Here is a 22,086-nt window from a genome sequence, read left to right on the forward strand (position 1 = left end):
AATGGTACTGTTGCTTCTTCTTCAACATCTGTTTTTTTTTATCTTTTGTCTTAGTAAATCTTCCTTCTTCATCTTCCTCCTGATCTTTCTTCTTCAGCTTTTCAACTTTTAAGATTTGTTCTGAGGTTATTGCAAACTCCATTCACTGGTAATCTCATTGACAAGTGCTGAGATTCCAGAAATGTGTCATTGGCTTCTGCCACATGTGTTTTAACTGGTTGTGTTGTCACTCTTGCTCCAAGAGATAACAAATTTTATGCAATTCTTTCTGCACTTTGTCAGTATCTTTCTGTAGAAGAGATTTTTGTATGTTCCATACAGCTACATACATCTTCAAATCAATCCTACAAGATTTCTTGGCTCCCAGATAATGATTCAATTCTTTAAACTTTGAGGCATCTGACTTTTTAACCATGTTGTCAGCCTCTGTTAGTTTATCATTCAAAGCTGCAATTTCCTTCTCTATGGTCATCATAGCAGACCTGAATTTTCCAGCACATTCTCGGTATTTTAGTTTCATATTATAAATTTTCTTCCTCTTGGCTTTTGGACAGGCTTCCTCTTAAGTCAGCTGTTTCCCTCAGTGTAGGTTCTTGATACTAGGTCCATTTCTTGGAGCCTGAGGTGGAACTGGTGTTCATAGTCATAAATTGTTTCTTTTATAACTGCCTGAAATGAGGCAACTCCCTTTCTCCCCTATCTCTTCACTTTATCCGCATCTTCTTCCTTGGTATTCTCAGAGACTGCAGCACTTGCCTTGATATTTTCCTTCTCTGCCTGGGTTTCCCACTGCTGTGTCTGAAGGTGTGGCACATAGCTCTCTGCAGTTTGTCACACTGTATTTGCCTTTCCAGAGCCTCCTCTTTAGCTGAATATAACTCTTAAATTTTGCTTTCTTTTGCTTAAATTCTTGTTCAAGCTGCTGCTGTGCCCACAAAAGTTATGCATCTGTTTTTTTGCAATCCTGCTACTAGTTGCTGAAGAGAAATGTCTGGCTGAGGACCAGGCTGGGGTCACCATGACCAGGTGACCAGATTCAGAGATCCACAGGTTTTTTACAATCACAAGATGAGGAGATAAAGTCTGTAAGTTATGCAATAATTATCAAGGCAGCTGGATTACCGCTCACAATTTCAGGTATTTCTCTTTGTATTTCTAATATACTAGAAAGTAAAAGGAAATAGCTACATAATAATTCAGTAGTAATAATCATTCGTTAAATTCTAAATTCTTGATTACAAGATCCAGAACAAACAAAGGCTGCCAACTTCAACCACTGCTGTTAATATCGCATTCGAAGTTCTAGTGTGGACAATAAGGTAAGACATTGGAAACCAAATTGGAAAATTGGAATTGAAAGCATCTACATTTACACATAACATAATCCTTGCTAGAGAAAACCCCAGAAATTTCAAAGAATCCTAGTAGTAGTAATACAGATATTCAGCTAATTATTGCGGTACAAGATGAAGTTACAATTTTAAAATGAACAAATGACCTAAGAGACACTTCACTAAAGAAGACTTCTAGATACAAATAAGCATATGAAAGATGGTGAATATAATTTGCCATTGGGGAATTGCAAATTAAAATAACAATGAAACATCTACTAGAAAGGCTAAAACCCTAAAAACTACAGTCTCAGTTTCTGGATTGGAGCAATGGGAATACAAATAGATCTCTTCACTCTGCGACAAGCAGGGGCCTGGGAAGAATGACTGCCAGGTGACTATGAGTTCACCTATTGTACAGAGCTTTGCTTTATTACCATTCCCCATTAAAAGGAGCCAAGAGCATTGGAGAAATGACAGATATAGGAATAGGGAAGGGAAGATGCAAGAAGAGCCTAAAGCTTCACATAGTGCCAAAAAGTCAGGAAGTCCTAGAAAAAAACCCCACAAACCCATATACAAGGTGATGGATATATGCCAAAGGAAGACAAAAGAAAACTGAATTAGCACCCCAAAACCAAAGCTGGTATAATTTGAGACACTAAATGATTTAAGTAGTTGAGTTATAAGTCAAAGTATAAAACTAATGTCCAAGAATCCAAACTGATATTAATAAGTGATTGAATATAAAAATTAAGGGAGGATAAGAGATAAATACCTCCTGCAGAAAAATCTAAGTAATTTATAATTTACTCTGGCCTTAAAGAGGTAGATTTTATCTCCTTACTCCTTTGTAGACTTCAGAAATAATACAGTACAGAAATGGGGACAGCAGTCATATTTGGACGGAGAAATTACAAATATTACCTCAGGCAAGAGGTCAAATTCTTCTTCCACAATTATAAGTCATGTTAATAGAATGTACACTTGATATGATGTTTGCAAGATATTTTATGGTGGTGAGCCACATTTTTCTTGAATCTCTGTGCTCTCAAAAGTCTGTCCTGTGTTGCACTACCTCTACTTCTTCATCCTATGCCTAGTATGATGTTATGGGTAAAATCATGGATTCTGGAGAAAGATGGCCTGGGTTTGATTCCTGAGCTTCATCTTAGCACTTCTATGTACAAATTTAAAAGCTTCTCTGTCTCTTAAGTTTTTTTAAATGCAGTTATTTGGAAGTAAAATATGATGATGAAACTAAAAGAGTCAATGGTTGTGCTGTAATCATGAAAGGCATTAACAGTTATAAAGTTAGGTGCTGAAACAAGATTGACTGAAGGTTAATTTAGAATATAAAAAGACAAAGAGAACAGATGTATCAAATAGTATTCATTAAGTTGCAAATCAAACATAACGATAATGTTGTATGCAGACATTGAAATGTGACAATGTGAACTTTATTTTTGTTGAACTCTTCCTTTAGCGCTATGATTCAATAATTCAAGGTCTTCTGTTTATTTATAATCTAACAGTCCTAAATATCTGACATAGTTAAAAAAATACCACAGAGGTTCATCTGTCCAAATCGGGGTGAAGTGCTCGCAGAAGAGGGCCCCAGAAAAGGAATGGGCTTTTTGATATGTTCAAGATCTGTTGTAAGCAGTCCTGACATGTGGACTGTAGGATTTAGTAGACTTATTGCCTCTTGGAAGAGATATAGAGTTCATGGACTATTTATGAGGGGAGTCCAAATAGGAGAATCACAACATAGATTCTTTTGAGTTTTGGAGCATGGCTTTACTTATGCAGCAGAGAATTATAAAGTATGCAAAAAGAGCTCCCTGATGCACTATGAACACTGTGAGAGTTAGAGCTCTGACTATGGGGTTCTATTGGCTGTGAGGCTAGAAGTGCTTTACATCAGCTTGGATTTCTCAGACCAGTATAAGTCCCATTGGGCCAAGAATAATTCATTAGAAGATGACAATGCTATGTGCAGAATCAGTCACAAGCAGGGACATAAGACATAGTAGGCTGCATTAACAGGTGTCCAAACACCTGTGTTCTCCATCCTGCTGCATTGACATCTCTGCCTGAGATGTTTACTATGCTCTTGTAGGAGTTCTGTTTAGACAACTGACAGAGGAAGGAAAAGATAGATAGAGGAGGAAAAAGACAAAGCTTAGTTCTAAGATGGTTCAATTGGATATTTTAGTATCAGCTGAAATGTGTTGGGGCAGATTTACAGCTTCACTTAGGGAGCTTAAAATGCATTAAGAAGGGAAAATCTTCCTTCTGGGGCAATGGATTGATCAGCTGTGTTTATTGAATGAAAAAATGTGTAATAGGGTAAGATAATATAAATTTTGAATGAATTAAATGGCTTGGATGTTTTCAGTGGGTTGAAGGAAGAAAGACAAAATATTCAGGAACTAGAAGATCTGTGGAATAATATGTATGGATCTATAGAAGAGGATATGAAGTGTGGAGGTATTTATATCACTTGTTAATGCCCACCAGAGAACATAAACCATGGAAGAGTCACTAAACTGTAAGGTAAATAGAATGACTCAGCCACTGAGTCACCTGGCTTAGTTTATCAGCTAATTGATGGTGGCTCAATGGGTGCTTGAACTGAGTGTCTATATTGGCTAGGATAGAGGCATGATTGTGTGAAATAGCATAGGCATTCACTTCCACTTTTCATTCTGTTCTAGCTGCTGTTGTTCTCATGTTTTCAACTTGAGAGAAACAGAGACAAAGGTAGTGTTCCAATATGATAATATGTTTCAAAGAGCTCAATCAACCACTTGGTGGCAAGTTGGCTACCATGAAACCCTTTCACTCTGATTGGTGAACAGCTCTTACAGGCAATACCTAATTCATAAATGGGTAACTTTTCTTATCTACAAAGCTTCAAGCAACACCACTATCGTAGGGCTTAGATCATAGTTCATAACATTGCACTGGATTGAGAAATGTATTTTACAGCCAAAGAAATGGGTGACATTCAACAATTTCTGATCCACAAACCTCCCTCCCCACCATAACCAACATCTTTTAGAAGCTCTTGGCTTAAAATATTTCTGGATGGTCATCATAAAATACAACTGGGAAGTAATTTTGGAGTGAAAGACCTGTTACAATGGGGCTGCAACTTCTATGGGGCAGTATATTTAAAAAATCAATGAAGATTGTTTGCGTGGTACCATCTCCTCAGTAGGTCGAACACATAGAACCTGGAATTTCTTAACGATGCACTTAGGAAATTTACACTTTCTGTCCTCTTATCTCTGAACAGTATGTAGTTTAGAAGTCCTGGTTCTCAGAGTGTAAATGAGATCAAGGACCACATTGGGAATCCCAGTATATTTAAAGCTATTGCTCCCACCTATTCACTATTTGCTTGTGACAGGAGGCCAGCAGGCAAGAAAAGGTGACATAAGGTTTGCAGGGATCATTGACCCAAAGAACAGGAAGAAGTAAGGATGATGTTACACAATGACATTAGTAAAGAATGTAATTGGCATTCACGTGATCAGTAGGTATCTTCAGTGCTCCTTTCCTCAAATCTGACACTGAATAGACAAATCAAAGTGACTTGTCCTGAAATTGTGTGCTCACATGGATTTCAGACCCCTCAGGAATCTGTTGTTATCTCCCCATAATATGAGCTGCCTAGTCTGCCAGAGATAGTAGCCAAATGTAAGGAGAAACAAGAAGTTGCAAATGTGGCTAGACACTATCTGCAGCAGTTGATGCTCAAGGTTCACCTTCCTTTTATAGGATATCCATAAAAAGAGAAGAACAAGAAGTATCCAGGGGCTGTTCCTGAACTTATAAGAAACGAGTAGTCTGAACAGCGAATGAGGCAGACTTTAGTGGATTTATGTTTCACAGATTGAATTCCACCTGATTTCCTTAGCAGTGAGTGCACTGGTCACTGACAGTACCAACTGAGTAAGCCTCTAGATTGAGACTTGGTTAAAGGAAATGTCCTCATCAAGATCACACACCTTCCTTGGGGTAGCTGCATCCAATGATTATTCTGGTTCCTTGAAATATGTGCTTATTTTTTCTACAGTACCATGCTGCCTTGCTTACTGTAGCTTGACAATAAGTTTTGAAATCAGAAGTGTGTTTCCCTCCACTTTTTACTTCCTTTTCATTATATGTTGTCTATTTTCATCCTCTGTCACCCCATGTACAGTATAGAATGAGTTGTCGGTTGTGAAGGATGCTGCTGCAATCATTCATGTACAACTTTCTCAGTGGAGATATGTTTAAATAGATGCATGTATGAAATAAATATAGATGAATCCATAGTGATATAATTAAATTGTTCCATAGATAAATAAATGCGGGAAAGGAACAAATATTCCCTGCAGAAGAATTCTATATAATTTGTGGTAGAAACAATGCCCTCAAGGAGATGTCACCAACTCCTCCCTCCTTTTGTGGATTTCACATAGTGACCTTTTCCAAAGAGTACAGTATGGAAATGGAAAATACTGACTTTTCAGTGGAGAATCTTGACAAATATTACCTCAAGAGATGGGCAAGGTCATCATCTACCATTGTAAGCCATGATATTAGTTTTTACTACCCATACGATGTTATTAAAATGTCAATTTATATTTTTTTGTCTTCTTCATCCACACATAAACCCAGACTAATCATTAAAAAATCAGGCAAATCCCAACTAAGAGACATTCTACAATTAATAAACAAATACTCCCTGATTTTACAAGGTCGTAAAAAAAAAAAAAAACAAGAAACATTTCAGAAACATTCACAGTCAAGAGGAGGCTAAAAGACATGGCGACTAGATGTAACATCGTTTACTGAAACAGAAAAAGAACATTGGGTATAAAATAAGGAAAGCGTAGTAAATCCAGGGTTTAGTTAACAACAATAAATCTGTTCTGGTTATTAATTGTAACAAATGTACCATCGATGGGAGTAACTGTCGTGACATATATGGGAATTCTCTGTAGTGTCATCACAATTTTTTTAGAAATTTAAAATTGTTCTTAAATTTTTAAGTTATTTAAAAAGTTTAAATTGCCTTGAGATAAAATTATTCTTTTCAGAATGAATTCAGGTAGAAATCAGATAAAGCACTATATTTACACCTCCAATGTAATAATAGATTTAAGTGAGGTGTATAAATATACCCTAAAAGCACTGAAGAGGTTGGGAATCTGGAAATTCACATTGTTTCCATGTATTACCACCAATTTAATTTTAGTTATAAAATAAACGTGATCTTTAGCATGGCATGGTTTGGTTACCACATTAACCTCTAGTTATCTAAGTTTGCATCACCTGTTATGAGAATATGGTCTATCATTGTGATGCAAAAAGGAAAACATAACACACTCAGTCTGCCAAAAAGTTTAATATGCAATTGTAAGGAAATGTCAGAAAAATACTGATTGTGGGTATATATATACAAGATAAACTGTCATGAAGAGTTGAAAACTTAAATGTCACGAAAGGGAAAAAAAATCGAGAGGCTTCTTCTAGTCTAATGGTGTCTAATGAGTCATGGTAACAGGAAGGAAATATTGACCTTGAACTGAAATCTTGTTGGAATATTAAATACACGTTGAAAGCAATTGGGAAAATTTTTAACACACATTACATATTATATGGTATTGAATTATTGGTACGTTTCTTGGTTATGATAATATTATGATTATGTAGGATATTCTTTGTCCTTTTGGGATATCTGTTGGAATATTCCAGGGCAAAATGTCATGAGGTCAGAACCTATAGTTTTCTCTTTTATATATACATATCCATCCATATATATATATATAAACATATACATATATATATACACACACACATACAGACACACACATGCATACGGAGATGGAGTGAGAAAAAGGAAAATTACTAACAGTTTAATCGTGATAAAAAACATACATGGTATTACTTCTATAGTTATTTACACTCTTCTCTAAGTTTAAGATTTTTCAAAACACGTTTTTGTGTCAATGTCATTGATTGACATTTCTCTTGGCTCTCTGCTCTGTTTCTCTGTGCACATCACACCTTAGCTTAATGAAAGAATTTTCCATTCCTGTTACTTTTGCTATGCGTAGAATAGCTTAGTGGTTAAGAACAAGGGTTCTGGACAAGAAGACCTGGGTTGATTCCTGAGCTTCACCTTGTTAGTTCTGTGCACAAATTAAAATGATAGTTTTCCCTTAAGTTTTTCTTAAATGAAATTATTGGAAAGTAATACATGCTAATAAAAATAAATGACTCAACAGATATGCTATAATGTCAAAATGGAAACTGAAAAGTTATTTTTAAAAATAAATTGTTGAGGGTGCACAGGTAGTTCAGTGGTTAGAATGTCCACCTTTCATGTGGATTTCCTGGGTTTGATGCCTGGACCATGTACCCCCCCCACACAAAAAAATTGTTGAGTATTTATTTAAAATGGAACAGAAAAGGAGGTAAAACAAGAACCATGAATATATGAGATATTATTTCTTCAGTGGCAAATGAAATATCTCTCCAAACAGTTCAAACAGTAAGAAAATCTACTGAATTACAAACCCAAAAGAAACATTTTATCCTATTTAGTCTGGTTCTATTTCTCACTGAGTTCCTCAGTTATATCCTCCATTGAGTGTTGATTTCATGCCCAGACTGGCTTCCCCCTTTATGACAAAGTGGTTGAAGGTAATGTCAGATTTCACACAATGCATTCACAGAGTGAATGACTCCAGTTTGTAGAACTCTTTCAAATAAATAAAACATAATTCTGGTAAACTTTCAGAAAATTACCTTTTCTGCCTTACTGGCCACAAACAATTCACAAATTCTGATTTTCAATGTAGATGAAGGTTGAGTACAGGGATGCACAAATACATAAACAAAATCATGGTATTAAAAAAAAGAGGATTAATGAACGTGAGACTTACTACTAACATTGTCCACCAAATAGAGGGTGGAACAGAAGTGTACATCCATCTAATTCTAAAATGTTTTGGTCTTTGGATTTCTCTATGTACTTAAAAATGATTTAGGACCAATAAGAAATGAAGAAAAAAAAGAAAAAAAGATTTAGGACCTAGTAAAATATTTTTTATTGTATTTATCTAACTGTATTAACTATATTAGAAATTAATACTGAGGAATTAAAATCTTTGCTTATTATTTCAAAAATGAAAATAAAAACCCATTACAAACTAACTTAAATAATCGTATTAAAATTTTATTGAGGCTGGTGAGGTGCAGTGATATGCACTTTGTTTGTATTTATTATTTTCCATAATAAAACCAAAAGTGAACTGGGTAACACAAAACACAAAAGAAGAAAATACAAATAGTTAAAAACCCTTAGGATGGGAAATAAGAGAGATATTTATTCACATGCTGGTTTTTTAAATACTAATTTTTATCGTGCATAAAATACAGAGACATTCCACTCTATTGTGAACAACTTGCATTGGTGTGGTACACTTGTTACAATTGATGAGAGCACATTTTTATAGTTGTACTATTAACTATGAACCATGTTTAACTTACGGTTCGCTTTTTACTGTCATGGCAGTTTAGAACTTTGCCACTGAGTCACCATTGCCTGCCCAAATTTTTGATCCTTCTTAGATGAATTAAGATCAATTACGATTCTTTAGGATAGTGTCAAGATTCTTATTTTCATCTTTTCTCTCCACATTCAACAAGAATCATAGCAACAGCACTGCCAGGTTTCTCATTCTGTCCACACATTGTGCACTGCGCTGATCCAGGGCCAACTCATTTATATAAACTTTGATTCTGTCCATGCTGTTATTCCTATCTTACCCAAATATCAAGAAGATTTACATCCTTTAAGTCATATTTAATCTAAAGCTATTTTAAATAAATACCCTGGGCAAGGCTCATCTCCAATATCTGAACTCCCAAGTATGTTATATACATCCAACACAATCGACGATTGGTTGTGTTTTGTCTGCATTGCTTTGTATTCATATGTGTGTGTTCAATATACTACTTCAATTGTAAACATTTTGATATAACTGTGACTTAATTTACTGTGAATTAAATCCAAATGCTTGGATAAAAGGAAGTATTGACCCAAATCTCAACTCTATTCAATGATGACATAGATGAACTTGGGTAAACTAGTAAATATTTACTAGTGTGAGTTTTGCCCTGGAAACTGATGAAAAATAATGCCTAAATCTTGTTCAGGCAGTGTATATATGTGTGCATATTCTAGTTTATCACCTAGTGGATAGTAGTTTCAAAGTTATTCTTTCATTTCGCACTTTTAAATAATACACGAATATTTTTTTCATGTGATTCCTTAAAGGCTCCCTCTTTGTGCTATGGTGTGATAATAATAATTTATGGTGAAAACAGTGCAGATTTGTGATATTCCTAGCAGCAAACAAGACTATTAATGACATCAGGGGATCAAATAACTGACTGAACTGATATATTCAGGAGTTGAGTGTCATCCATCATGAAAAACTAATCAAACTACCTGAAAACATCCAAATCCACAGGGATTTCATTATAAGTCACATCATTCCCACAGCACAATAATATATCTGCCTTTTAAAGATGCTCTATTTCAGACATTTTGGGAAGAGAAATACCTAAGAGAAGAGACGAAAATGTTCTTAATTTGAGAATACATTTTCTGCATGAATCCATATCCAAACATAATCTCTAGAGCAAAATCAATGAGAATCAAATTCAAAATTACAGTTTCCATCTCATCAATGGTGTTTCCTAAGGAGGGATTTATAATTGAAAACCAGGATTTATGTTTGTGTGACCTGGGATTCTATACATTTACCAACAATATTATATCTATATAATGTGATCTTTATTTAATATGTGTTGTATTTATTGAACATTGAAACTAATTACAGTCTGACACAATTTGTGAACTCAGGAGTCATCATTAACTTGTACTCAATGGATTCTATGAGTGTAGGGTTTGCAATACATCTCGTTAGAAACCCTACTTTTTGAATGTATACATCCATTTAAAGATTAGTATGCTTCCATATAATCTAATTTTATGGATTTAGTATTTTATGTACAACATGGCCATTTTACATTTTCTGCATATCACTTGCCTTTGAAAAAATTTACCGTATTAAAATCAGTTTGATACAGGGTCTGACACTTACTTCAGAATATTCTGAGATTTATTCTTTACAATTCTTTTTACAGCATTTATTACTTCCTTATTTCTTAGACTATAAATAAAAGGATTTATTAAAGGAATTACTTGAGTATAAAAAATAGCAACAGCTATATCTTTATCTTCTTCTTTGACTGAACTTGGTTGAGTGTACACAAAAAGTAGAGAACCATAAAATATTGACACAGAAAAGAAGTGGGATGCACAAGTTGATAAGGCTTTGCCCCTTCCTTCTTTGGATTTCATCTTGAAAATAGTGAAGAGGATGTAAAAATAAGAGATCAGGACTATAGTAATTGTGAAACTTAGAATTACCCCTGTAAAGATGTGTAGCACCAGTTCATTGATGTAGGGGTCAACACATGAAATTCTGTACAGTGGAAACATATCACAAAAAAAGTGACTGATTTGATGGGAACCACAGAATGTTAACTTGAACAGTAACCCCACCTGGATTATGGAATGCACATTTCCAAAAATGTAGGTCCCTGTGGTTATCTGAATGCAGAGCTTCATCGACATCCTGGTGTGGTACTGCAGTGGACTGCATATGGCCACATACCGGTCATAGGCCATAGCCGCCAGAAGAAAGCAGTCCACAGTTTCAGCAATGCAGAAAAAATAAAATTGTCCCATGCATTCATAGAGGGAAATTGTTCTGTATTCCGAAATGAAATTCTCTAACATCTTGGGAGTAACAGTACAGGAACAGCAGGAATCCATCAGAGCCAGGTTGCCCAGAAAGAGGTACATTGGTGTGTGGAGACGGCGCTCCATATAAATCAGTACCACCAAACCAAGATTCCCCACCATCGTGATCAGGTAGATGGCAAAGAACACCACAAAGAGAAGGGGCTTCAGCTCTGGTTCATCAGTAAATCCTGTGAGGATAAATTCAGTTGTTATGGAGTGGTTATGTTTTTTCATCCCCACTTTCTCTGTAGGAATAGAAATAATGGAGAAATAAAATGATAATTTAGAACATGTCTACACGTCTCTTCAAATTTCCCATTGTACAACAGGAAGAGGAGTTTCTTCAATCATCTTTTATTGGCATTCTATTACATTCACACATATTCTAGGGGGTATTGATATGCAAAATCTGTAAATACATATATTATATACCTTATAGTCCACATCTATGATCTCAAAGTATTTGGTCAGGATTCATAGGATATTTTCATAATTTCAAAGAGAATCCTGAGAGTAGTAGGTGTTCCATATGTATTTACAGAAAGTTAATGTACAAATCTAGGATGTCCATATTTGGTGCAGTATTTTCAAATAATCTCATGTCAGTTTTTGTATTGTATATCTTTATAGTATCCTTAAAAGCAATTATCGTGTGAATGTATTGTTCTGCACTGATTAAACATGTTTTACATTATTCAGTTGGAATTATGTTTAAAAATGGCACACAGTACATATGTTATTTTATACATTTAGGAGGTGGATATAGATTATTAAGTATTAATGGGGGACTGTTCATCTTTCATGAAACATATCTGGAAAATTGGGAAATAAATATCCACATATATTTAATAATTAATTTGTATAGTTCACCTTCATATTTATGTGAACACAATGTGGAATCTATTTGTGCCTGTACAAGAACAGTTTCTCTAAGGTTACTAGAAATCATCATTTTTCTCCATTTACCTGAATACATCCATTCCTTGCTCTCAGTCTCTCCTTGATGTTATGATATTATTAGGTTTCTGAGAATACCCTCATAATGGTAAACAAATTATGAAGTTTAAAAATATCCATCATCTCACCTGCCATGGGGAGACCTGGGTTCGATTCCTGGCCCATGAGCTCCCCCCCACCTCCCCAGATTCAATAGATGGTGCTGCAATAACAGCATAGTCACAGGAAAAAGAATTAAATGTGACCCCTACCACACTGTATAGAAGAAAAGTACCCATCATTTACCCTATTCAACCTGCTCCACAGAGATTCCTCCTAATATTTTTAGCTGATCACATAAGACCTCCCAATTACTTGATTATTCATTTAAGCTCACCTTCCCTTAATATTTTCAGATCTATTTTGGAATACAGTGGACCTACTTTCCTGATACTGACAGAAGCAGAGCCTGCTTCCAGAATGGCATTATACTTTATTTTCTTTAGGATAGATTCAAATTTCTTGGGTGTCATTTAAAGTCTCTCCAAGCTTATCCAGTTCCATTTTCATTTCAGCTGCTCTTCCAACTTTGTCACTCTGTCCAGTCATTGCTCATCTACAACCTTCCTCCACCTCGATACCACACTCATTTCAGTAAACACTATGCATTGCTTTTAGTCCTTTTATTCTTGTTAAAATATCAAAATTGTTTCCATTCACTATTCAAGGAAAAGTTTACATATAATGCTACTTACTAAAAATCTAACTAAATATCCAGCCACAATGATCTCCATATTCTAAACGTTCAAGTATGTTTTATATATCCCAAACAATCTATCTTAATTTACGTTGCTTTTTAAATACATACATGCATGGATTTGAGAAAAATAGATTAGACTGTAGCATTTGAGAACATTGGTGACATAATTCTTTGCAAACACCTTTAAAATGCTGCAAAAATGGAGAATGATTTAAATACCATCTTGACTAGGAATACCTGTGACAAATGAATTTATATTTCATAGCCTCACAATAATAGTAACTTACCTTCTGGATGATGGGCAGATTTTGATTTTTAACTTGGAAGAAGACACTAAAAAAAAGAAATTATTAAAAAAATTATTTTGTAAAATATGGTTTTCCCTTATCTCATTTGACTCACTATTATTTTTCTTTCTTGTTTATTTATAGAATTTTTGAAACTATATACCCATACTTTGATATAAAAAATTAAGCATATTTTGATTTTCCATTTCTTAAAAAAAAATAGTCTTTTAAACTTACTAGAATTTTAGAGAACAAATTTCATTTTGTTTTTCAATACTCTCCACTCTATATAACATGATGCATTGGAAGTTATTATCTTAAGATGTAAATCATGTAGTTTCTTTAGAAAAACCTGGTTAATTTTGCAAAATGATAACATCAATATAAAGTATTTTGACGATATTTTATTGATTTTTTTCAAACATTAAGTATGAACCATTTAATAGTCATATAAATTAGAAATGACTGGGCGGGCCGCGGTGGCTCAGCGGGCAAGAGTGCTTGCCTGCCATGCCGGAGGACCTCGGTTCGATTCCCGGCCCCAGCCCATGTAAAAAACAAACAAACAAACAAAATATAATAAAACAAGAAAATGTTTCCCTTTCTTCCTCCCTTCCTTCCTTCCATCCTTCCTTCCTTCTCTCTGTCTTTCCTTCCCTTCCTTCCTCTCTCTTTAAAAAAAAATTAAAAAAAAAAAAAAAAAAAAAAAAAGAAATGACTTTCAGTGCATATTCCTGTATTATTTGAAAGAATTCCTATGTGCTCTTACTGTATGTATGCTTTGATATTCTATTTTATAATCACAAAAAGTCATTGCAGTATTGAGTCTCATCTTTGTCTCCATAATCTTCAACTTAGAGAAAACTTGAAAGATAACTAAGGAGTGGAAATCTACAAGCAATGAAAAAATAATGAGCAAATTTAGAGCAATAAATATTCACTAATGTTATTATGAAAAGCAAAATAAACAGAATATTTCTCTTACCTTGATTTCACGGGGAAGGGTTTTGTATAGTTCATTACTTGCTTTAATAATTTAAGGTATTTGTATTTATAGAATTTCAAAATAAGTATGCTGTTCTCTAAAACATTTGGGATTAAAGAATGACATTCTAGAAGATGAGTAATAGTTCTGTGATAATATTACATTCTTTACAGTGCAAAATATGTTTTCGATCAAATCCTAAAGGGGTTTACATGCATTGGCATCATTTTATTTCTGTGGGGAGATTTGATCTCTAAAACAAATAAACCATGGGGTATTAATTAAGGAAGTTTTGTGAGACACTAGAGTTAATAAACTGACCCTCACTAAAGTCTGTTTGGTAATGCTGTACCTGATGTAATTGATATCATATCAGAAATACATAAAAGAAATCTTGGTGCCTTGCAAAAGAGAAAGGGGATCAATGGATGCATGATTTAACTACTAACAGTGTTCAAGAAGTAGAGGGCAGAAATCTAACTAGGAGAAAAACAAACTTTGTTCTTTGCGCTCTTTTAAAGCAATCTAAAAATTGTTTAAAACCTGGAAAACATTAGTTTATGGCGATTTTTATCTATCCTTATTTCTTGTAAAAGAAATTGAAACTGACTAATTAAAATATGCACTTATTAATTCATCTGAAAAAAGCATGTACAAACTTAAATAACTATTAAAACTTTAATGGAGTTACTTGATAGGAGTCTGGACATCCAACTTGTCTTTATTTCTGATTTCCCATTATAAAAGTTTAAGTGAACAATATAGAACAAAACACAAGGAAAGATGATCTAAGTAGGAGAAGTCAAGGACAAGATATAAAATAATCATTTCTCTCTAGATTGATTTGTGATGCTATTCTAATGATATTCTTGGGTTTGCTTAATAACAGCATATTGTTTAAATCACCTGTATGTTGATTCTTGTACTAATAGAAGTTATTACAATTACTGAATTTTATCACATATTTTATTATCTGATACCAGTCTCTTTCAATATTTTCTTTATTTATCTACTTGAATGATTGAACAATCTGTTTACCTATTTCTTATTCCACCCCTGATATTTTGCCTGTAATTACAACAAACTCACTTAATTTTTAAGAAAACCAACTAACTAGGATTAGAGATTTGTTCTAGATCATTAAATGAAATATATCCTAGAATGATTCAACAATTAAAGGTTAAAAAGAAGAAGTATGAGAAAATATAAATGAATATGAGGTTTCATAAGAACTTTCTAAGCAGCAAGAGAATCAAAGAAATTACAAAGTTAATGATCAATAGATATGAACACCTAGAAGGAAAACAGGGTATTCTAAGCAAAATCAGAAGGTAAACAAATTAGTGAGAATAAAATGATCCACAACTACATATACAAGATCAATAACCATTTATTTAAATTAACTTTTTTAAAAATTGTAAGTATAACATATATACAAAGCAAAGAAAGGAAAAAAGCAATACTTTTCAAAGCACTGTTCAACAAGTAGTTACAGGACATATCCCACAGTTAAGTTCAATAATCTTTTGATGTATACTGCGTAAATAAATATTGGGACAATCATAAGCCTCAATGAAAAACTTGGCAAGGGGCATGAACAATGATTTCCAGCAAAAATAAAAATGGTTAATAATTGTATGAAAAATTGTTTATATTCACTAGCAATCACAGATTTAATAACATTAATTTATACATCATAAACTCAGAAAATGCTTATTGAGTGCTCAAATATGTCAGGCACTGTGTTAAATATTGGTAATATTTATATCAAATATAAAGTCATTGATATGCAAAAGAATAGAATAAGCCCTCATTTTAGTATCCAAAGTTCCAATTTACTATTTATTCTTTTTTAAAATGTGCTTATATTTATACACCTCTCTCCTTCAGCAGCATCCCCTAATTTTAGATTTCCTCACCTATTATATGAATTATTGTGTTTAATCTCACTTAATTTAGTCTCTCGAATCAAAAGCCAGATCAGATCTCTGAAAATATTATCATATTACTGTGCTCCCAAGAGATCTTCAATGTTTGATGCTTCTAAGATAAATTCAAAATCCTAGGGTAACATAAAGATTCCTAGAACTTGATATATTTCCATCCATATTTCTCACATTCTCCAAAAGCTCTAACCAACAGTTACTCACTCTCTCTGCGTTGTTCACTGCCCTCCTTCCCTACCTTCAGGGCCAAACTTATTTTCATAAATATTGACTCTGCTATGTAACAGTAATGTTATTATTCTTGTTTTCCACCAAATATCAATATATTTTCATTCTTTAAGTTACATTTACTTCTAATGCTAATTTAACTAAATACCCCAGACTATTGATTTCTATTGTTGGAGCTCTCAAACATGTTATTCATATCCCATCTATGTAGAATTGCTGGTGTATAAGCTACATTGCTTTCTATCCATATACGTTTGTTCAATGTGTTTATTGCACTGTAAACAGTTGGAATTAACTATAAATTATGGTACTGTGAATGGAGTTGTAAAATGCTAGGAGGCAATGGAAGTATTGAACTAAGTCCCAACCATATTCCTGGGGGACCTAGAGAATCTGTTTAAGGTATAAGATATTTCATTGTGTGAGTTTTCACTGTAGAAAAGCATAAAAAATGCTGGTATGCAATTTATGAAAAGCTCTAGTTTAGTGCTTAATAACTAGAATTAAGTTATTAATTCTGAATTAATAACTGAATAAGCTCTTTCTTTCTTTCATTTTATACTAACTAGTAAAAAATTATTTTTTTGCTCAAATGCTTGTACACAATCTCCCACTTTCAGCTACTGACATAACAATAATGTATAATGGAAGCAAGGTAGTTTAATCATACTCTTAATAACAAGACAAATAATGCCGAGTAATGACATCAGGGGAGCAAATAGTTGATTTCATTGATATATTCAAGATTGCAATGTCATTCTTCATGGATAACTAGTCAAACAACATGAAAACATTCCAATCCATATGGATTTTAATATGTTACATCATTTTTAATAAACAGAATGACAAACTCTGATTATAAAGATAGGGTATTCAGACAGCTGGAAAGGATTAACAGCTCAGATGAGAGATGACAATTTTCTGAACTTGAGAATACATATTCTGCATGAATCCACATTGAAACATAACCTTTTAAGCAAAAAACCCGTTGAGAATCAAAATCAAAAGCATAGTTTAGATCTGATCAATGGTGGTGTTTTTGAAGGGATTAATATTTGAAAACATGGAGTATAGCTGGATTGTATGATTAGGGATCCTATATATTTTCCAACCATATTGAGTATGTATATGATCTTCTCTTAGGATTTCTTGAATTTGTTGAACATTGAAAACAATGACTCTCTGACACAATTCATAAACTCAGGAGAAATCATTTTCTTTTGACTTAGGGACTCAGCTTTTATTTTGAAACTTATCTCAGTAGAAAACCTTTTATTTGAACATATGTATCTGTAATATATTACTTAATTTACACTTCATCATAGTTTCTAGTTTTAATATTGTATATTCAAAATGACCATTTTACATTTTTCTCTGCATCTCTGAACTTTGTCAAAAGTTGATACAAAATAAAAGGAGTTTGTTAGAGAAGTTTATGTTTTTTTCGGAATGCTATGGGATTTATACATGAGAATTCTTTTTACAGAATGTATTACTTCCTTATTTCTTAAGCTATAAATAAAAGGGTTTAATAAAGGAATTACTTGAGTGTAAAAAACAGCAACTGGTATATCTTTATCTTCTTCTTTCACTGAACTTGGTTGAACATACCCAAAAAGAAGAGAACCATAAAATATTGAAACAGAGAGAAAGTGGGAAGCACAAGTAGATAAGGCTTTGCCTCTTCCCTCTTTGGATTTCATTTTGAAGATAGTGAAAAGTATGTAAAGATAAGAGATAAGAACTGTGATATTAGTAAAGATCTGAATTGACCCTGCCAAGATGGGTAGCATCAGTTCATTGATGTAGGGGTCAACACAAGAAAGTCTGTACAATGGAAACACATCACAAAAAAAGTGGTTGATGTGATTAGATCCACAGAAAGTTAATCTGAACAGTAAACCTACATGAACCATGCTATGCAGGTTTCCAGCTATGTAAGCCCCTATGATCATCTGAACACAGAGTTTCATCGACATCCTGGTGTGGTACTGCAGTGGGCTGCATATTGCCACATACCTGTCATAGGCCATTGCTGCCAGAAGAAAGCAGTCCACAGTTTCAGCAAGACAGAAAAAATAAAATTGTCCCATGCATTCATATAGGGAAATCATCCTATCTTCTGAATAGAAGTTCTCTAACATCTTGGGGGTAATAGCACAAGAGCAGCAGGAATCCATTACAGCCAGGTTGCCCAAAAAGATGTACATCGGTGTGTGAAGACGACGTTCCATATAGATCAATATCACCAAACCCAGATTCCCCACCATGGTGATCAGATAGATGGCAAAGAACACCACAAAGAGAAGGGGCTTCAGCTCTGGTTCATCAGTAAATCCTGTGAGGATAAATTCAGTTGTCATGGAGTGGTTATCTTTGGTCATCTTCACATTCTCTGTTGAGATAGAATAATGGGAAAATAAGTTCTAATATGGGATGTACATAATTTTCTCTCCAAATTTCCCTTGTACAACAAGCAGAAGAGCTTCTTTAATTCTTCTCCCTTGCCTTTTGAATAAAGGCATGCAATCTTTTAGGGGACATTATTTCCCCTATGTTTCAGTTCTTTGATATCAGGCCAGAGGTCAGAGTTTTTAGGAGTATTTTGATAACTATAAAGAGAGTGCTTACAGTAGGAACATTCTTCTCTATGAATTTATGCAAAGATAATCTACAAATCTAGGGTGCCCATATTTGCTTCATTATTTCCAAATAATTTTAATGGATGTTTTGTAATGAATATCTTTTCATTTCCTTAAAAGCAGTTTTCCTGTCCATATATTTTGTGCACTGGTAAATTTTTTCTTATACTATCTCACTGGAATTATGTTTGAAAATTGCACACAATAGGTACTTTATATACAGTTTTGGTTTCCTTGGCTGCTCAGGAAAATCATGCAATCTATTGACTTAAACAATGTGAATTTATTGGCTTACAATTTTGAGGCTAGCAGAAGTACGAACGAATGCATCATCATGTGATGATTTTTCCAAAGACTGGTGTTCTAGAGATGGCTGATCCTTGGTCTTTGGCTCCTTTCCTTGTTGTTATGCACATGCCTCTTTCTTCTTTTTCAGATTCTGTTGATTTTCAGCTTCTGGCTTTTCCCTGTTACTTTCTCTCAATCTGTCTGAATTTCATTCTGCTTGTAAAGGACTCTAGTAACAGCGTTAATAGACTCTAATTCAGTTTGGGCACATCTGAACTGAAGTAACCTATTCATAAGGTCCTAGCCAAAATAAGTTCACATCCACAGAAATAGATTATATTTAAGAATGTGCTTTCTAGGCTACATGATTTTAAATCACTAAACTCTATCCTCTGGGCCCCTCCCAAAGACCTATTGTTTCTACCTACAAAATACATTCATTCCATCACAATGCCCCAGAAGTTTTATATAATTTCAGAAACAATGTTAAGTTCAAAATTGTATCAAAATATGTTATGTGTGTGGTCTGGCTCAGGAACAATTTCCCTGTCTCTGGACTGTGAAACCTAGACAACAAGTTATCTGCTTCTAATATGCAATGGAGGAAAATGAATAGGGTAAACATTTCCCTTTCTGAAGGGAGTAATGGAATGAAAACAAGGGTCACAGGTACCAAACAATTCTGAAACCTAACAGGGCAAGCACCATTATGTTTCAAGGTTTGAAAGTCATTTATAGATCCATGATTTTGTCCTCTATTCCTGATGAAGAGTCAGCTACATCCCTTCCAATTATTGTCTGAACATCAGGATGGCTGTTTGGCTCTCTGCAATTCCTGGGGCACAGTCTCCACCTTCTCCTCACACAAGGGTTGTGGCCAGGCTCTCTGCAAATGTCAGTGTACAGATAATATCATTTCCAAGCTTGGGCGTGGCAGCACTTTTCCTGATCAACAGAGCATAAGCCCACCACTTCCATGAAAAAGAGCAGATAGCCTTCCACCTCTAAGCCCATGGTTGGACCTACCCTTTCCAAACACATGTGAGTGGGCCTGCTTTGTTGGTCTTAGGATATCTCTTCTGACCATTGCTTAGCTCCATGTTCTACCCTTGACATTGTTCTTCCTTCAGTGTGACCCTTCTTTGTATCTTTCAGTCCTGGCTGGCAGTTTTTGCCATAAACCTTTTGCAAAAAACTTGTGGGTTTTGCATATAATTCACAGGGGGTCAAAACTATCAAACAATAGAACTCTCCACATATCTTTGCTGCATAACTGCAGTTCTTATCCAGACTTCCACTGAAATGCCTAGCTGTATCCATGTTCAGTTAAAATCTCACATGGAGAGCCCTATATTCTGAGGACTGACTTTCTGGAAGGTCAGGAGGGAGGTCCTTGATAGATTTGCTTCTGCCCTAGCCTCAAAGTACACTATCTGGACAGGTTCAAAATTTTCTAAGCCACCCGTTATTGATTTTTTTTGTGTTCAAGCGTTCTGTTTTCAGTCTATCTCCTTTCCTGTCACATTTTACTCTAAGCTACAAAGAGAAACAGGGATGTACTTTCGACATCTAGCTTGGAAATCTCTTCAGCTAAATTGAAGTTCAGTTCTATAAAATTCTGCCCTCCACCTGACATCAGAACTCAATTTTGTCAAGTTCTCCATCACTTACAAATGAGAACCAGCCTTCCTCCAGTTTCTCATAATTCATTCATAATTTCCATCTAAGATCCCATTGGAAGTAACTTTAATTTCCATATTTTTAACAGCAGTCTCTTCAAAGCAATCTACTCTTTCTCTATAAAGCACCTCACAATTCTTTGACCTCCTACCCATTATCTAACTCTAAAGCCAATCACACGTTTTTGCTATTTGCAATATGAGCACCTCCCTTTCCTGGTACCAAATTCTCTTTTAGTTTACTGTGCCACTAAAGCATACACCATGCACTGGATCACCTTAAAGAACAGGAATTTAATGTTTCAGAATTTTAAGGCTAGGAGAATTCCAAGACAGGGCATCATAAAGGCAATGCTTTCTTTGTGAGGACTTGCATTCTGGGGATGGCCCCAGGTGATCTTTAGTTCTGATTTCTCTTGTCATATGCCAATGCACATGATGACTTCACTTGCCTTCTCCATTTTATTTTGGATTCTGTTCATATTCAATTTCTGGCTTCCTTTTTGGTGGCTCTCTGTCTGTCTGAGTTTTATTCTGCTTAAAAAATAGTATAGCAATAGATTAAGAGACATCCGGATTGAGTTGAACTACACCTTAACTGAATTGGGTCATGAAGCTTTACGTTTAAGAATATGTTTTTCTGGGATGCATAGCTGCAAACCACCGCATAATCTTAGGAATTGCATAGAGATCATAAAGGGTAAGTCGGAGACAGTACATTTTAATAAAGCATACTGGAAAGTTCATAAATGAACTAAAATATTTTATTTAATAAGGAATTTGTGTATATCACCTTCATATTCATATCAAACCATTGTAGAACCTATTCATAGCTGTGCAGAGCAGTTTGCCTGAGACTCTTTGTTAGCATGTTTTTTTTTTCTCCAGTTTCTGCATACATACATTACTTGCTTTCAGGATCTCCTTGGTTTTCTAATATTGCCAGGTTTGTGACTATCACCACATAATGGTGAATAATTTATGTGATTTTAAAATGCTCATTGTGTACCCTTCCAATTTGGCCCATAGAGATTCCTAACATTTTTAGCCTATCACAGAAGAGTTGCCTGTTTTCTGATTATTCAATTAAGCTCACTTTCCTTTGACCATTTTCAGATGTA

General features: G+C 34.4%; 2 protein-coding genes and 1 pseudogene across 2 annotated transcripts; all 3 read right to left on the minus strand.

Moving 5' to 3' along the window:
• Positions 1 to 521: 521 nt before the first annotated feature.
• LOC143647652 (rab GTPase-binding effector protein 1 pseudogene) lies at positions 522 to 2,230 on the minus strand (annotated as a pseudogene).
• An 8,273-nt stretch (positions 2,231 to 10,503) lies between these two features.
• Positions 10,504 to 11,448, minus strand: LOC143647900 (olfactory receptor 5K1-like). The gene has a single exon (XM_077117582.1). It carries the CDS (start codon positions 11,446 to 11,448, stop codon positions 10,504 to 10,506), a length of 945 nt encoding a protein of 314 aa, XP_076973697.1.
• Positions 11,449 to 17,789: 6,341 nt separating this feature from the next.
• LOC143647899 (olfactory receptor 5K1-like) lies at positions 17,790 to 19,656 on the minus strand. Its single transcript, XM_077117581.1, has 2 exons — positions 19,294 to 19,656; positions 17,790 to 18,751 (listed from the first exon to the last, which is right to left on the minus strand). The coding sequence occupies exon 2, from the start codon at positions 18,738 to 18,740 to the stop codon at positions 17,790 to 17,792; it is 951 nt and encodes a 316-aa protein (XP_076973696.1). The 5' UTR covers positions 18,741 to 18,751; positions 19,294 to 19,656.
• Between the last annotated feature and the right edge of the window lie 2,430 nt (positions 19,657 to 22,086).

Source organism: Tamandua tetradactyla, chromosome 10 (genome assembly GCF_023851605.1).
Source record: "Tamandua tetradactyla isolate mTamTet1 chromosome 10, mTamTet1.pri, whole genome shotgun sequence".
NCBI lineage: Eukaryota > Metazoa > Chordata > Mammalia > Pilosa > Myrmecophagidae > Tamandua > Tamandua tetradactyla.